A 16,918-nucleotide genomic window follows, 5' to 3' on the forward strand; every position below is an offset into this window, starting at 1 on the left:
AGGATTGCATATAGTTAGATTCCTTTTCAGAATGAAATCCCTAGAATGAAGTTCAGCTAAGAAATTAGATAATTCAGCTAAGATATTAAGCTTTAAAAAACAGTAGGCCTATGTAAGAATACCAAGTATAGTATGTTCCAGTATTTATGTGCAGCTGATATGTACCTTTCAGAGCTCTGTAAAATGAATCTCTAATCTTTAAAAAAAAAAAAATCAGGACTTTACCTGTGAGAATTGCTCCACCTTCTTTTCACTGGATACCTCTCTTCCTTATAAGGCAAACCAGGAAGTAAGATAAAAGACTGCTAAATTCCATAACCACGTTGCCTGCCAGTCTATCAGCTACCTGCCTAGGTACCACTTTTTTCTGTTGCTTTGTTTACACCAATGTAGCATTCTGTTAACAGGAGATTTCTTTGAAAACCTCCATCGGCTGAAGACCTTCAACTGTACTTTGATGGCTTCTGAAACTTTCTTTTTACTGAGCCTAATTAATGTTTCATACATTTTATGTCTGCAGCCAGAACTGAAAGCGAATGGGGTTTGAATTGCTTTGCCTCTTTTTCCTATTTCTACAAAGGAATAAAAATGTACAAGGTAAGGCTCAGTTTATATATGGAATACAAACTAAGTGTGTTTAACTGCTCATGTGAGACTATGTATGATTTTGTGATTTGATATCTGATCCCTGCAATTATGGTAAATATCTTGAAGAAATATAGTAGAAAAAATGTTTTATTTTTTTTACAAGGACTTGGGTCTTACTTTATGAAGAATGATTCAATGTCAGGTAGATGGACTAGGTCAATGATTAATATAAACTATTATTAAATGCTGCTTTATGCTAATTATTATCTTGGATAAAACATGACATTGATTCTAGTTAAAACTATAGTTCAACAAAGTTTATTTCTTAATCACTGCAATTTTAGTGATGGTTTTCATCTCTTCTTTAATACCTAAAGGCTTTTGAACAAACAAGTAAAACTGGATTCTCTGACAGGCTATATTCTAGGAAGTCAGAACATTGCCCAGAACATTATGTACCTGGAATAATTGAAGTATGAGCTAATCTATTATATTTCCTTGATCTGTAATGTAGGAAATTGTGATTCAGGGAGTGCCATGAATTGTGAAGATTGTTTGCTCTCTGGACCAGGCTGTGGCTGGTGTTTTCAAGAGGTGAATTATTTCAAACACACAAAAATAATGACTTGATGTAATTACAAGTTATGTTTGTTAAATAATGTACTATTCATATTATAAACTCTCTGCTCCAATCCACATTCTACAGGAGAAAAGTAATTGAAAGGGTGGGTCAAAATATATACTTTAGGATCAATGGAAATTAACATATCTAGTTACTTTCTTTTCTTTCTCCTTCTCCTTCTTCTTCTTGAATCTTTGGGCCCTAACTATATTTTCTAAGTCATTTTAAAGGCTTTTTATACATCTTTCCATTTAACAAAAAGTTTAGTTTGTGACCTAGCAGCTGTTTAAGAAAAGCAACCCCAAATTCCTCACTGATGTGCTTTAAAGATTAATATTATTATTAACCAGGTTCATTAATCCCATTCAAATACACTTTCCAAAGGACTGTTCAACATGTATATTTGACAGGTTTGGGGCAAAGAGGAATATTATGGAAGAAATAGGACAAAAACTATCCTACAGAGAGGATACATAACAGCCAAAAAAGAATATTTGGGCAAGGACTATCTTTCGTAGATAACTCTTTGAATCTGATCTTGCATCTATTAAAACATGCCACAAGGAATGAGAAGAAATGAATCCAGTACGTAAGCAGTGGGGTGCTCACTGAAACAGTTGTATCATTTAAGGATTTATTAACTGGAGCCTAGAAATTGTTTTAATATTTTCAAAGTAAAGAAACTGCAAACTTCTGGCTCGGTTCAGCTGACCTGGAGATTCAAGCATGTGCTGGTTTCTCCTGTACCAAAATCATAGGGAGCTGAATATGCTTACCATGGAGAGACTATGGCAAGTGAAAACAGAACTCATGAAATATATAAAATGGTGCCAGATACTGGCTTCTGTGTGTAATTGTGCATGCTCAGAGCTGCAGAAAATTAGTACCTTTGGTTTCACTGTTTCTAAGTAACCGTATGAGTTATTGTTTACACATCCTTGATTGCACTTACAGGAGACAATAAAAACTATTTCTTGTATTCGGAAGTTTTCTAATGAAGAAATCATGCTATATTGGTCCTGTTTCCACATTCCATTATTTGGTGTTTGTTGTTTGTTGTTGGTTTGGTAAATCCCAAACCTTGACTGATTTGTCTGACCTGTGAAGGGAACTTCACAGTTTGCTTATAGAAAACTGTGCTTATACAGTTTGCCTTTGTCTTGAATGGCCTTCTGAGAAAGAATCAGGAACCTCAATGTCAAGGAAATAAACTGGAGGAAAAATCATAATTCAAGCCCTTAATCAGTGCTGGGCGGCATTTTAAGTAATTTACCTCAGAATGGTTAATAAGGCACGCTAGCAGAACAAAACAAACCCATGCAGAATACTTTAAAACTACATTCCTATAGACATACTTCTTAGAATTTTTGTTTCTTTTTTAAAATATTGTGCTGGAATTAATATATGACCCTTGGGGGGCTTGTATTTGTGTGTATGAGTAAATGAAGTATTTGTTTTACATATAAAAATCTCTGCATGTTTGACATCCAGGGATTTATGGTGGCACGTGTGTGTGTGTGTGTGTAGAGACAGGTCCAAAGGTGCAGACTGTGCAGAGAGGCCTCAGAGACAATCCAACACATTCAGAGACAATCCAAGACGTATTTTCAGGGTGTAAGATGCAGGCAGAAACAGCATACACTGACAAGTAGCTGGCATTGTGTACAGGAATAAGTGCACAGTGTATGGGCTAGACCCTGATGGGAGATTCCACCGAAGAGGGTGGAAAAGAACAGGGCTAAGATCCTGTGGGACTTCCAGATCCAGACAGAGAGGCAGGTACTGGCCAACCAACCAGACATCATGGTAGTAGACAAGGAGCAGAAGACAGCAGTGTGATAGATGTAGTGGTGCCAAGTGACAGCAACATCAGGAAGAAGGAGTATGAGAAGCTGGAGAAGTACCAGGACCTGAAAGAGGGACTTACAGGGGATGAGGAAAGTGAAGGCCAAAGTGGTCCCCGTGGTGGTAGGAGCACTCAGGGCTATGACTCCAACAGATCCCAGGAGCAACATCAGAGCTCTCTGTCCAGAACAGTGCAATGCTAGGAACAGAAGATACCTCAAACTTCCAGGCCTCTGGCAGAGGACCAGAGGAATCTCTCATCCATAGGGGTGAGAAGGGAATATACATGAATAGTATAGCTTAGCTTAGCTTCCTGAGCATCCCTCTGTTTTCAGTCATCTTCAGCACAAGAAAAAAATCAGCTTATATATTGTCCAAATGGTGGTCAGTTTATTTGTGCGTTCATAGAACCATAGAATTAAAGGGGCACTGAAATCTATCAAGTCCAAGTGAATCATAGTTAGAAACGACATTGTAGGCCATCTAATGGAACAATATAAGCATAAAAATGGAAACATTTGCCCATTTGTTTTGAAAAAAGGTTGAGCATAATTATGTCCTGATGCCTTGCTGGGCTCAATGGAGACCTGTTTACTATGGCTTTGCCAACAAAAGCACTTGACTGCATATTCAGATCAGTAGAGGTCCCACTGCAGCTTTGATACCCCTTGTCTCCAGAACTCCACCTCTGAACCATACCATGTTTTATGTTATTTCTCTGGAAAATGCTCCTTGTTGGCTCCTTTGTTTCAATTTGCCTTTCTGAAGTAAAGGGGAAGAGCCATGCCAAGGAATATGTTAAATACTGTTGGTTGCCCAGAAACAACAAGGAGCTTTGTCATGTTGTAGTTGGGTTCAGCCAACAACTTAGAAGTTTTGTTCTAAGCAAGAACATGGACAGCTGAATCTGTCTGGTTATTCAGAAATAAATCCCAGTGAAAAAGCCTTAGCTCAAAGTAAACGTGCATAGGACTGCAGTTTTAGTCAGTCTGCAAATCACCACCTTTAGATTACGCTATATTTCATGCGGAGCTTCCACCAGGCTAATAAACAGCAGCATCTTTTTCTCCCAACCCTGATTTTATTTTCTTCATATTTATTTATTAGATTTATATCCTGCCTTATAGTTCAGGAGCTCCACAATATGCATACAGTACAGTAGTGCACTCCTCATATTGCCCCCCCACCCCCCGCAACAAAGTGGCCCAAAGATACCCGGTGAACTTCCCTGGCTGAGAGTATCCTAGAACCAGGATATCCCCCTCCTCCTAGTCCAGCCCTTCACAGAACTTCACAGCCTGAGGAAAGGTTCTGCTGTGACCCTTTGTGTCTACAACCTGGTATCGGTAAAAGTACTTTATTACTTTTATTTATTTTGGCTTTTCCCCCTTTAATACGTTGAGGAGTTTTATTTATTTCTTTTCTACCAGAGCTACAGTTTGTTGCCTTATAAACTTTAACCCAAGCTTCCTTAAAATACAAGCTTACATGGTCATGTACTTTTTTAAAAAAACCAGCCAGCAGTTTATGAGTCCCAGAAACAATGCATCTGGCTTCCCACAGTTTGAAATCAGAATAGTAATTAAAGTGCATCGCCATTTAAAATAGGAGGGGGATTATAAAACTATTATGTCCAGAGTCTAAGATTAATGAATTGCACAACTGGTCACAAAGAACTGTCAAGTTAGATCTTTCAAATTATCCAGTTGATCAGTGGGCTTATTTCAAGTGAACTGGGAAATAATACCTCACAGTGGGATTAATGCGATTTTCTCGAGGCATATCCTCACATCTTACTAAATGCGGGTAAAAGATGCTTCATTAACCATTTTTAAAGGACATGGCATGTCCTCCGGACATTGCCTTTGTCTCATCCCCAACCCACTGTGAAGGTAATGTACATTCAAAGGGAGCTGTTCCAGTTTGGAAGCGGTGTTTTCCCTCTTCTTCAAACACAAGTCTTGTGTGAATGATCTGAGATGGCTCCTTGACAGGGCTGGGGATGATGGGGATGGCACCTGAAGCTGCTGCAGGCATGCTTCCTCCCCTCTGGTAGCTCAGCATTGCCTACCTTGACCATTTTGATGGGAGCAGCCAGAGAGAGCCTCACTTGCCTCTTGGCTTCCCCAGAGGCAAGTGAGGAGAAGGGGAGAAGCACTCTCAGTCTGAGAGATTGTGGGGAGGCTGGAAAAGGAATGGAACAGAGGGGTGACTTAGACACAAAGAAGGTGCAGGGAAGCCAGAGGATAGCTTATCTCATAATCAGCAGTTTAACCCAGGTTGCAAAAAATACTAGGAAGAAGCATTTCAAATCATTCCAAGAGACTCTTCCTTAATTAACTCACTATAAATGAGGTTGGGAAATTCCTCTTATGGTTTCCAAGGTTCTGTATTTACCCTAGACTATCATTATCATTAAAAATGTTGATTATGTGCCATCAAGTTGGTGTTCACTCCTAGAAACTGCATAGATAGCCTTCTCCAGGACAGCATTAAAAAATACTTGACTGAAGTCTGTGTAGCTCTTGTATCCTTGTCTTAGTTCATTCCTGGGCAGGCATGCAAAGGCTTGTACGGTTTGTGCAGGAAAAACAGTTTGCCTGCCCATGTTGTGACTGTGTAGCCTGAGGCAAGTTTCTACTGCTGAAACCTGTGCTCCATGGATTTTAAAACAGCTTATTTCCAAGAAAGCTCGTATATGGATGTCAGCCCTAGTAGGAGAATCCGGGAGAGGGGGGAGATGACCTTCACCTGTCCCCAAAAGGACATGCAAACAAAACATCAAGGTTAGTGTTAACATGTATTGTGTGCAGGCTTTCAAAGGGAACCTGATTATCAACTGATAACAACTGATAGTCTGACTGCTTTTGGACATGGGTTTTGTCATGAGCACTGATGGTGAGCAGGAGGGGGCCCCTATCCAGGGGGGAAAACGCATGCGTAGTAGCGAGGAGTTGAGCAGTCATTTAGAGAGACACAGAACAGACCCGCCTTGAGTTTTGGGGTTTACCTGTATGGGTTTTCTCACGTTTCTTCAGTTTGGTAGGATTTTCTGTCTACTGTAGCAGTAATAAAACACTAGAGACCTATTCCTTGTCTCAGCATGGTTCCTGCCTGTCAGGACAGGTTTAGTGCTCTTCCAGAATACTATGATTTTTTGCTTGTGCAAAAAACTTGTGCAAAACCAGCACAATCATCATCATCATCATCATCTGCGCATTGACAAAATTTCCATCTGTCAATTACAAAAGGCCACACTGCTTGGATCCGCACATATACTAGGCCGATGTGTTACGACATCCTAGGTTCTTGGGAAGAACTCAGTGCGAATGAAGGCCAACACCAGCTAAAGAACTGGCAGTTGTGATTTCACGTGGTGTAGATGATGATGATGATGATGATGATGATGATGATGATGATGATGATGATGATGATGAATTAAATTTATATGCCACCCTACTCCCAGCGACTCTGGGTGGTTTACAATTGTTAAGACATTTAAAAACAAAGAACAATAAAAAACCCAAAACACCCAAATAGCACAAGACAAAAAAACAATGATGGCAAGGAGAATAAACCCAGAGGGTAACAGAAAGGAAGAGAGGGGCATTAGTCATCCTCTCCAAAGTCCTGGGCAAAGAGCCAGCTGCCCTTTGTTGTTTATTTGTTTAGTCGCTTCCAACTCTTCATGACTTCATGGACCAGCCCACGCCAGAGCTTCCTGTCGGTCGTCAACACCCCCAGCTCCCCCAGGGACGAGTCCGTCACCTCTAGAATATCGTCCATCCATCTTGCCCTTGGTTGGCCCCTCTTCTGTCAAAACTTGTTTCCTCCCTCGTCCCAGCTCCATTCAGATTAAGCAAGCAATTGGCAGATATTTTCCCGCCTCCAGGAGACATTGGATAGGATGGTAAATGGAGCCAGGGGAATCCACCAATCACTTTCCTTCACTTGTCCTGCATTCAGACTGTAAGGGCAGCACCTTGTTTCTTTCACACTTGTTTCTGGGGCAGAACAGGGTACAGCAGTGAGGGCAGTACAAAGCATGGGTGAGCGCATTAGAGCAGCTGAAAGTAACAGCCCTCAGACTTAAAATCAAGTGGAACTGTTAATTAAGAAGCCAGAATTTTGTTTTTTTGTAAAATCATCATCACGATCCACAAGTTTTTAGAAAGATACCTGTGGAAAGGTGTTTGTTTGTTTGTTTTTTAATAAGGAAAAAATACATTATAAAGTTGATTCCACTGGCTTTTCAGAAAATGACAAGTGAGTGGGACACTAGATTTCTCCAGCATCTTTCTTGCATCTTTTCAAAAAACCTACACAGATGAATAACTTGGGCATTCTATTTCACAGATATTTCAAATATAGACCTAAATTATTTAAATATGGGCATGCTAGCCAGTATTGCACAAAAGGACTCCAGAAACCTACGTGTCTTATGTGCTTTGATGCAAAATGTTAAATTGAGAATATTATTTCTAGAATAGCTTAATTCTATTTAGCCGTTCTAAAATAAATGGAGTATTTATCATTTTTGTCTGACCAAAGTCCTCTTTACTAATGAAAGATATCTCACCAGCAGTATCTTGGATTTCCCCTCTGTATCATCCAAGGAATTGCTCTTGGATCCAAAGTGAACTTGTATTCTGCAACATAACATATACTTTTCCAAAATGGTTTTAAATTAGGCCAACTCCATTATATTATTGGTAGAATAAGGAAAAGAAATTATATCCAAGAGACTCAGGAACTTTCCAGGCACCCTGGAATGAAGCTTAGTATCATTAGAAGCCCCTCAACAGCCAAGAAGATGCCTTACCTGGCCTGTTGTCAGCCTAGCAAGCTAGTCCAGACAGGAAGCATGACCAGATGGATTAGTTCTACTTTATTTTTGTTCGTTTTTATATTTTTTATAAAACAAGTTTTCAACAAAATATATAAAAAAAATTTGAGTTGAAGAGAAAAAGAATAGGGAAAGGTAATAAAGAAGAAATAGAAGAAAGAACAAAAGAAATAGAAAAGAAAGAAGAAACAAAATATATAATAAAGAAGTGGCTTCCAATCTTCTTAACAGCAGTTATAAGTACATTTACATTTTACCCTCTCTCTCTAAGATTACATCATAAGTTCCTTCTTTCTATAATCTACCCTTTCTTAACATCAAATCCATAGATCACCATTTTTTTCTTTTTTCAAACTAATTCTACTTTATTCTAAGGTTACATTAACGGAATTTTGCAAGTCTGAAAGTACATTTCTCCCCTGTCACCTTTACAGCCCAAGAAACTAGGGAGGGCCCATTTCCTTTTGCAGGCTAAGCTGCCTCTTATCGTACTGTTGCCCTGGCTGTGGCTCTTTCCCCTGTCTCCCAAGGTCATTCCCACATACCATTACATCTATAGAGGGAGGAAACCCAAAGGAAGTTCCAACACACAATGACTGAAAGTCATCCAATGTATGCAAATCACAATGATTTCTTTGTTCAGTAAGCACACATTCTCATTATTAATAGGAAAAGGCAATTTATATACCATTTTATAGATTTAGATAATTTCAGTATGGTGCATATTCACATTGTTTGACCCCATGCTCTCAAGTACATACACATCTGTTTTGACACTTCTCGTGGAAAAGCATTATTGTATTCTCCTTATAATTAGAGTCATCTATTTAATTAACCCACTTTGCATTTTACTTGGTTTGCTTTCTGTTCTTCCACTCTCTTGTAGAATTTCACCGATCCATCTGAAATTCTTAAAAGGTGTGACACTCCTGAAAAGCTTATTTCAAAAGGATGCCAGCTGAATTTAATTGAATTTCCCATTTCCAGAGTAGTGATCCATAAAAACAAGCGCCTGAGTGACGGGCCATGGATAAACAGTTCAGAAGTTACTCAGATTTCTCCTCAAAAGATTACTGTTTTCCTGCGGCCAGGTAAGCTACATCATCATAACTATAAAATTTTTTAAAATAATCTGGTTATTTATTTGTGGCATTTATAAACTGCTTCAGTCTTGAAGAATTGTAAGGAGTTTGCAAAAAGCTATGATAATAAAGCCAATGCACAATTTGTGTATAAAAATACGGTAAGATTTGAAAGGAGGTATCTGAATTCATTTACTAGAGAGTAAGCTTTGTTCAACTTAGGAAACCTATTCCTGTGTAAACAGACTTGGGATATTTTTTTAATCAAGTGATAAAAGGACACCTGAGGCTGTGTGAGACACAGAACCATTTCTGTAAAGTTAATATTTTGCTCACAATTGCTTTAGCAATTTCCTTTTTTTCCTACTGCAATATTAATATGGCACAAAAGCAATAGAACCCATCATAACTTATAAGCAGGGATCTATCTTTGAACATACTATAATGCTACTTCAGTCCAGATAAGTGTATTTGCTTAGCTATGATTGCAGCACATTTGGTAAATAGATTTGAGAAATATATTCTATAAAGGTTGGTAGCGGGGGAAATAGTAATTGGTGAAAGCTGCAACAATTTACTAATGTTCTTCTCTAAAACAGACTCTGCCTTTTCAAATAATTCCTCTATAAGTGATTTTCTTGTACTTTGCTGATATTACTAAATCTCATTAAATCATTTTCAGAAAAGGAGTTGGGGCCCAACCTGTATCTAATTTATTTATTCATTTGGCACATATTTACTGTCTGTGCCCTTTTTTTTTTTCTGCTGTTCAATCGTGTCCGATTCTTGGCAACTACCTGGACTAGTCCCTGTAGTTTTCTTGGCAAGATTTTAGAAGTGGTTTGCCACTGCCTCCTTCCTAGGGCTGAGAGAGAGTGACTGGCCCAAGGTCACCCAGCCGGCTTTCATGGCTAAGGTGGGACTAGAACTCTCAGTCTCCTGGTTTCTAGCCTGTTGCCTTAACTCTAGACCAGATGGGCTCTCTTAGATATATTAGATGACTACAATCCCAAACCACAGTGACCAAAAGCAATGATAACTGGAAATTATGGGACAGCTGGAGGACATCTGATCAGAGAAGGTTGATAATAGCATCCTCAGCACATGTAGCACTTTTTGGAGTAGAATAATGAATATAACATTGTATATTTTACACTCCCAAATATAAGAATTTTTGTGTTACTGTTGGTTTAAATCACATTCTACTAAAATGAAATATCATTTTATCTATCTATCTATCTATCTATCTACCTACCTACCTACCTACCTACCTACCTACCTACCTACCTACCTACCTATCTATCTATCTATCTATCTATCTATCTATCTATCTATCTATCTATCTATCTCATTTATTTAGCTGCCTATTTCATGTAGTGACCCTGGGTGGCGTACACAATAAAACAATCCAAATAGATAAAAACCAATTAAAAACACAACCAAAATAAATAAAAGACATTTAAAAGACAAAAAACAAAATGGTGAAAAAAACATACAGAGAGTGCATTCCAGTTAACCATCATGTAACCATCTAACAGGCTCCACTCTATCATGGAATCCTCAGGCCAGTTGACAAAACCATGTTTTGAGGGCCTTCCAGAAGATCAATAAGGTTGGAGCTAGCCTCACCTTAGAGGCAAGGATGTAGGGCTTTAAAGGTGTTGGTTATCACCTTTAAAGTCCTAGATGGCATGGGTCCAGGTTATCTGAGGGACCATCTCATCCCCGTTACATCAACCCATCCCACCTGGTCATACAGAGGAGACATGCTACGGACCCCATCTATAAGAGAATTCCATCTGGGGGGGTCCAGGAGGTGGGCCTTCTCTGCAGTAGCTCCCACCCTTTGGAACATTCTTCCCCCAGAAGTGAGGCTAGCCCCCTCTCTCCTGGCCTTCAGAAAAAAATTGAAGACCTGGTTTTGCCACCATGCTTGGAGTGGGGAGAGAAAGAGCCATTCTTGGGGCTGGTTGGTTCCCTAGTCCTGCCCAGGACCAGTCTTACCAGCTTATGGCTGAGTTAGATCTGCCAGTACTTGGATTTTACTGTATTTTATGTATTTATTGATTACTGGTATTATTTATGATTTTTATTGAATTTTAAATTGTTTTTATTGTGAACCACCCAGGGTCCCCACTTGTGGGGGAGATGGGTGGTGATAAAAATATGATAGATAGATGATAGATAGACAGACAGACAGACAGACAGATAGATAGATAGATAGATAGATAGAGTGTTCCACAGGGCAGGGGCATGGCAGAAAAGGTTTTCCTCCTAGTTCCCACCAGACAAAACTCGCTGGCCACCAGGACCCATAAAATGCTTCTTCTACCAGACCTGGTAGGACATGTAGATGTAACCTGAAAGGTAGTCCCTCAGATAACCTGATCCCATGCCATGTAGTGCTTGAATTGGACCCAGAAGCAAATTGTCAACCAATGCAGCTCATGGAGCAGAGATGTAACATGTGCAGTTCTTGGAGCACACATAACTGCCTGTGCTGCTGCATTTGCGTCAGTTGAAGCTTCCGGATACTCTTCAAGGGTAGCGCATTACAGTAATCCATTTGGGTGGTGACTAGAATAGAGCCTCCCGATCCCAGAATGGGCGCGACTGTCACACAACAGAAGCTGTACAAGGGTCCTCCAGGCCACAACTGCCAGCTGCTCTTCAAGCAGGAGCTGTGAGTCCAGAAGGAACCCCAGATTGCACACAGGGTCTGTTTGGAGCAGTGCAACCCCATCTAGCACCAAAGATGGTAAATCCCGGATACCAAAGGCCCCAAAACCCAGAGCCACTCAGTCGTGCCAGGATTTAGTTGAGGCCTGTTGTTCCCCATCCAGACCCTCACAGCCTCCACACAATGAGAAATGACATCAACAGCATTGCTTAGCTCAACAGGGGTGAGAATGTACAGCCGGCTATCATCAGCATACTGATGATACCACACCTGTCAGGGCCAGCCTCGCTTCGCAATAAGACACAGACTCACTTAATGGATATTAAGGATTTCTGGTTTATTGGAATGATAGCTGACAGAACGAAAAACGGGAACGGGGTAGGTAGTGTGGGGGTGCCCCTTTTATACCCTCCTGTATTGCCCCGGGCTTCCCCACCCCTCGATGCCCCGATCCCTCTTGATGGGACCCTTGATGGCTGCTTGGGCGTTTTCCCCGGTGTCCTCTTTGTCTCCCTGCAACGGTTGTGTCCTCCGGGGCACCATGTGCTCCTTATCTTCACTCCTCTGACGTCTCTCCTTTCAGTTGTTTATGGGATCATGGGTGTGGGTGTCTTTGGGTGCTTGTGTTAATCCCTGGTTTGATTATCTTCTTCCCCCTTTTCCTTAATGATCATGATCCACGTTGTGAGGCTCTTTGTGCCTTGCAACGAGGTCATGACATGCTGCCCCCCCAAAGATGTTCTATGGTGCTGGTTTCTCCGGGTATGCCTCATGGAACTGTCTTGTTAGTTGTCTAGCCATGACGTGTCGTGCCTGGACCCACTCTGGGTGTGAGAAATGTTTCCATCTCACGAGGTATTGTAGTGTTCCTCTTTGCTTTCTTGAGTCCAGTATTTCTTTTACTTCAAAATGTTGTTGGTTGTCTATCATTATGGGTGGGGGTGGAGGTTCTTCCGTATGCCATTTGGATGTGCTCGTTGGCTTCAGTAGTGCACAATGAAACACTGGGTGGACCCGTCTCAAATTGTAAGGCAGTTCCAGTTTGAAAGTAACTGGGTTGATTACCTGTATGATTTTAAAAGGTCCAATGAATTTCGGTGCCAATTTCTTTGAGGGTTGCGAGGTCTTTATGAACTTAGTGGAGAGGTAGACCCTATCTCCCACTTTGTAGTTCGGTGCCTCCGCCCTGTGGTTGTCCGCATATTTTTTGTACGTTGTTTGTGCGTCTGCTAGGGCCGTTTGGATGATTGGCCAGGTTGTTGCCAGCTGTGCCGCCCAATTGTCTGGTGAGCAGGGCAGGGTTTCAGGTTGCGGCAATTCTGGTATCGGTACAAAGTCCCTTCCGTAGACCACCTTAAAAGGGGTGTGGCCAGTGCTCTGGTGTACCGCGTTATTATAGGCCACCTCTGCAAAAGGTAGTAGGTCTACCCAGTTGTCCTGTTGATAATTTATGAATGCCCTCAGGAACTGTTCAAGTGTTGAGTTTAGGATCTCTGTGGATCCGTCCGTGTTTGGATGCCACGCAGTGGACAGTGCTTGCTTGGTTCCGATTAGTTTTAAAAATTCCCGCCAAAACTTTGACGTGAATTGTGTGCCTCTGTCGGTCACCAACCTGTAGGGGGCGCCGTGGATCCTGTATATGTGTGTTAGGAATAAACGTGCCAGCTGTTGTGCGGAGGGGATAGTCGCGCACGGGATGAAGTGTGCTTGTTTCGAGAAATAGTCTTTTACCACCCATATCACAGTTTTTCTTTGGCTGGGTGGGAGGTCCACAATGAAATCCATGGAAATTTCTTCCCATGGCCGGGAGGGGCTGGCTACCGCCTGTAGCAGCCTGTGGGGTTTCCCTCCTTTACGTTTGGTGGTGGCACATATGGGGCAGTTGCCTACGTAGTCTTTTACGTCCTTTCTGAGGTTTCACCACCAAAATTGCCTCCTCGTTAGGTGGAGGGTTTTTACAAACCCAAAATGCCCTGCAGATTTGTCATCGTGCGCTCTGTGTAAGATTTCCCCCCGCAGTGATTCGGGCACGTACAAGGCTTTCTCTTTCCAGGCGATGTTGTCTTTGAAAGATACATGTTGTTGGTTATTCTGCAACCATGTATCTTGCTGTAGTGCTTGTGTGAGTCTTTGTTGCCAGTTCGGTGAAATTGAGCGTCGGCTCCGATCGCTCCCCGCCATTCGTGCTGGCGTGCGCTGATTCCTTGTCTGGCTCCGCGTGACAGCTGGGCAGCCGAGCTGTTTCTCGGTCCATACTGTTCCTACGATGTCGGAGGCTTGCGTGTCGTCCTGTGGCCGTCGGGAAAGGGCGTCTGCCAAGAAGTTTTTCTTGCCCGGTATGAATTTCAGCGTGAAATTGAACCGGCTGAAAAACTGAGCCCATCGCACCTGCTTCGGGCTGAGTCGTTTTGGTGTGCTGAGTGCCTCCAGGTTCTTGTGGTCCGTCCAAACCTCGAAGGGGCAGGAGGCCCCCTCCAGCAGGTGTCGCCACGTTTCCAAGGCTGTCTTCACTGCAAACGCCTCCTTTTCCCATACGTGCCATCTCCGCTCCGTTTCGGAGAATTTGCGGGAAAGGTAGGCGCAGGGCTTTAGGTGGTTGTCGGAGTCCTTTTGGAGCAGGATGGCTCCGATGGAAAAGTCGGAGGCATCTGCCTGCACCACAAAAGGCTTGGTGGGGTCGGGGTGTTGTAACACTGGCTCAGCTGTGAAGAGGGTTTTCAGTCTCTCGAAAGCCGTTTGACAGTCAGCTGTCCAATTCAGTAGCGCCCCTGGGTTCCTCGATTTGCGCGTGTCCCCCAAGCCCTTAGTCTTTAGCAGGTTAGTTAGGGGCAAAATAGTCTCTGCCAGCCTGGGCGTGAACCCCCTGTAGAAATTAGTGAATCCCAGGAGGCTTTGCAGCTGTCTCCTCGTGTGTGGGCGTTCCCACGCCAGGATGGCTTGGACCTTGCTGGGGTCCATTTCTATCCCTTTAGCAGAAATCCTATACCCTAGGTAGTCAATTTGTTTTTTGTGAAACTCGCACTTGGAGAGCTTTACAAACAGCTCTGCCTTGCGAAGTTTCTTGAGCACGTCCTTTACCAAGCGTTCGTGCTCACGTTCTGTTTCTGTGTAGATCAATACATCATCCAGGTAAACCAAAACCCCCTTAAAAAGGTGGTCACGCAGGACCTCATTAATTAACTGCATGAATACCCCCGGTGCTCCTGCCAATCCGAATGGGAGTACTTTATATTGAAATGCCCCCAATGGGCAATTGAAAGCAGTCTTCCACTCATCCCCCTCCCGTATCCGTATGCGGTAGTAGGCTTCCCTTATGTCCAGTTTGGAGAATACCTTACCCTTTACCAGGTGGGACAAAATGTCCTTTATTAAGGGTAAGGGGTATTTATTTGAAATGCTTGCTGCGTTTAATCCGCGGTAGTCTGTACAGAGCCGCAATGACCCGTCCTTTTTCTCGCGAAAGAGGACTGGCGCTCCCACTGGAGAGTTTGCTGGCTCAATAAAACCTCTCGCCAGATTTTTGTCTATGAAGTCCCTTAATGCAGCTAGCTCTCGCTGGGTCATAGCATATATTTTTGGTTTGGGTAGGGGTACCCCCGGGACCAGTTCAATGGTGCAGTCCGTCTTTCTGTGGGGGGGGAGTTTGTCCGCCTCTTTCTCACCGAAAACGTCGGCGAAATCCCCGTATTTGGTTGGCAGTCCCTCTGGCAGTGCTGTCTCTCTGTGTTCCGCAGTCGTCGTCGCCCCCCCCATGGCTGCTCGGGGAACCCTGTTCCCTGAAGGTGCTTGGTAACGCCCATCAGCAAACTTAATCTCTCTGGTTCTCCAGTTGATGACTGGGTTTTGCTGCACGAGCCATGGGATCCCCAGTATGAGTCGGGGTTGCCCCACCGGTGCCACGATGAAAGCCAATTTTTCCTCGTGGCTGCCGAGCCGTAGCGCGGTTTCTCCGGTGTATTGGGTGACCGGGCCCCCTCCCGCTGCAGATCCATCGAGCTGCGAGAACACCAGGTGGTGCTGAAGTGGATAGCAGCGGAGGTCGAGTGCGGCTGCCAGGTCAGGGTGCATGAGGCTTTTGGAGCAACCCGAATCAATGAGTGCCCAGACCTTTTCGGTTTTATTTCGATGGGTGAGGGTGACACGGACGTAGAGGGTGGGGCATTCCTCACTCACCCCTTTGTCGAAGCGCCTGTCAGTGTCCTCCACCTGTCCTTCGGCGCCCCTTAGGCCAGGTGGTTGTCGTTTCCCGCCGCCTCATCGGGGTTGCTTTCCTCCTCCTCTGAACTGTAGGGGCCGTGTCTGCGTCGGTACTCCCCCTTTGCTGCTGGTCGCTTTCTTGGCGCTGGGGTTGGTGCTGTTTGTGCCCTCCTTGGGCTCTCTCTGGGCGTCATTTTGGGGCATGCGGCTGCTTTGTGATCTTCCCTGCCGCACGTGAAACATTGCCCTTTAGCGAAGCGTCTGTCCCGTTCCTCCTTCCAGGGTTGGGGTCTCGCCCTCACCTGCCTTGCGCTGGTGCGTGGGGGTCTCGCTGTCTCCATCTGTTGCGTTTCCCTCCTTGCGTGGAGGAACGTGTCGTGAACGTTCTCCGCTTCCGCTGCCAGCTGGATCCACCCCGTGAGGGAGCTGGGGTTGTTGCGGCCAAGTGCCCACCGGAGGACGTTTAAGTTGAGTCCGTGTTTGAACTTCTCAATCAGTGTCGATTGAGACCAGGTGTCCACTTTTCCGGCTAGGGCTTGGAACTCCATGGCATACTCAGCCACGGAGCGCGGGCTTTGTCTAAGTGTCTCTAGCGCCCTTTTTGCCTTTTCTTGCTCCAGGGGGTCCCTGAAGTGCCTTTCTAGTGCCTGCAGGAATTCAGTGCTGTCCTGCAGCGCCCGGGCGCCTGATTGGCACAATTGGATGTACCAATCGGCGGCCCGCCCTTTTAATTTTATGGCCAGGGCATTGATTTTTCCCCGCTCAGTTCTGAAGCAGGGACCCCATTCTTCGAGGTAGTACCTCGCGTTAGTCAAAAAAAAGGAAAGTTTCGAGGGGTCCCCATCGAACTTTATGCCAAAGTCTTTGGCGGGTGTCCTGGTCTGGCTCCTGGCCCCCTCTGCGTCGTGCCTCGGGCTCTGCGGGAGCTGCTGCGGGTCGGGGTGTCTCCGGTTCTCTTGCGGCATTGGTGCCTCTCTCTGGGTCTCCTCGCAAGGTTGTCGTCCCGTCGCTCGGGGGGGAGGGCGGGGTGTTCTCCCTCGGTCGGGCTCCTGGATCCA

The 16,918-nt window shown here is 43.8% G+C and overlaps 1 protein-coding gene across 1 annotated transcript in view; it reads left to right on the forward strand.

Annotated features, from left to right (window-relative positions):
- Nucleotides 1-310: 310 nt before the first annotated feature.
- The window catches only part of ITGB6 (integrin subunit beta 6), a 67,620-nt gene continuing 51,012 nt past the window's right edge, over nucleotides 311-16,918 (forward strand). Inside the window, exons 1-3 of the mRNA XM_063318312.1 lie at nucleotides 311-597; nucleotides 1,103-1,182; nucleotides 8,788-8,992. Coding sequence (XP_063174382.1) covers nucleotides 537-597; nucleotides 1,103-1,182; nucleotides 8,788-8,992 — 346 coding nt within the window. The 5' untranslated portion in view covers nucleotides 311-536. The remainder of the gene's footprint in view (nucleotides 598-1,102; nucleotides 1,183-8,787; nucleotides 8,993-16,918) is intronic.

Source organism: Candoia aspera, chromosome 1, assembly GCF_035149785.1.
Source record: "Candoia aspera isolate rCanAsp1 chromosome 1, rCanAsp1.hap2, whole genome shotgun sequence".
Taxonomy (NCBI): domain Eukaryota; kingdom Metazoa; phylum Chordata; class Lepidosauria; order Squamata; family Boidae; genus Candoia; species Candoia aspera.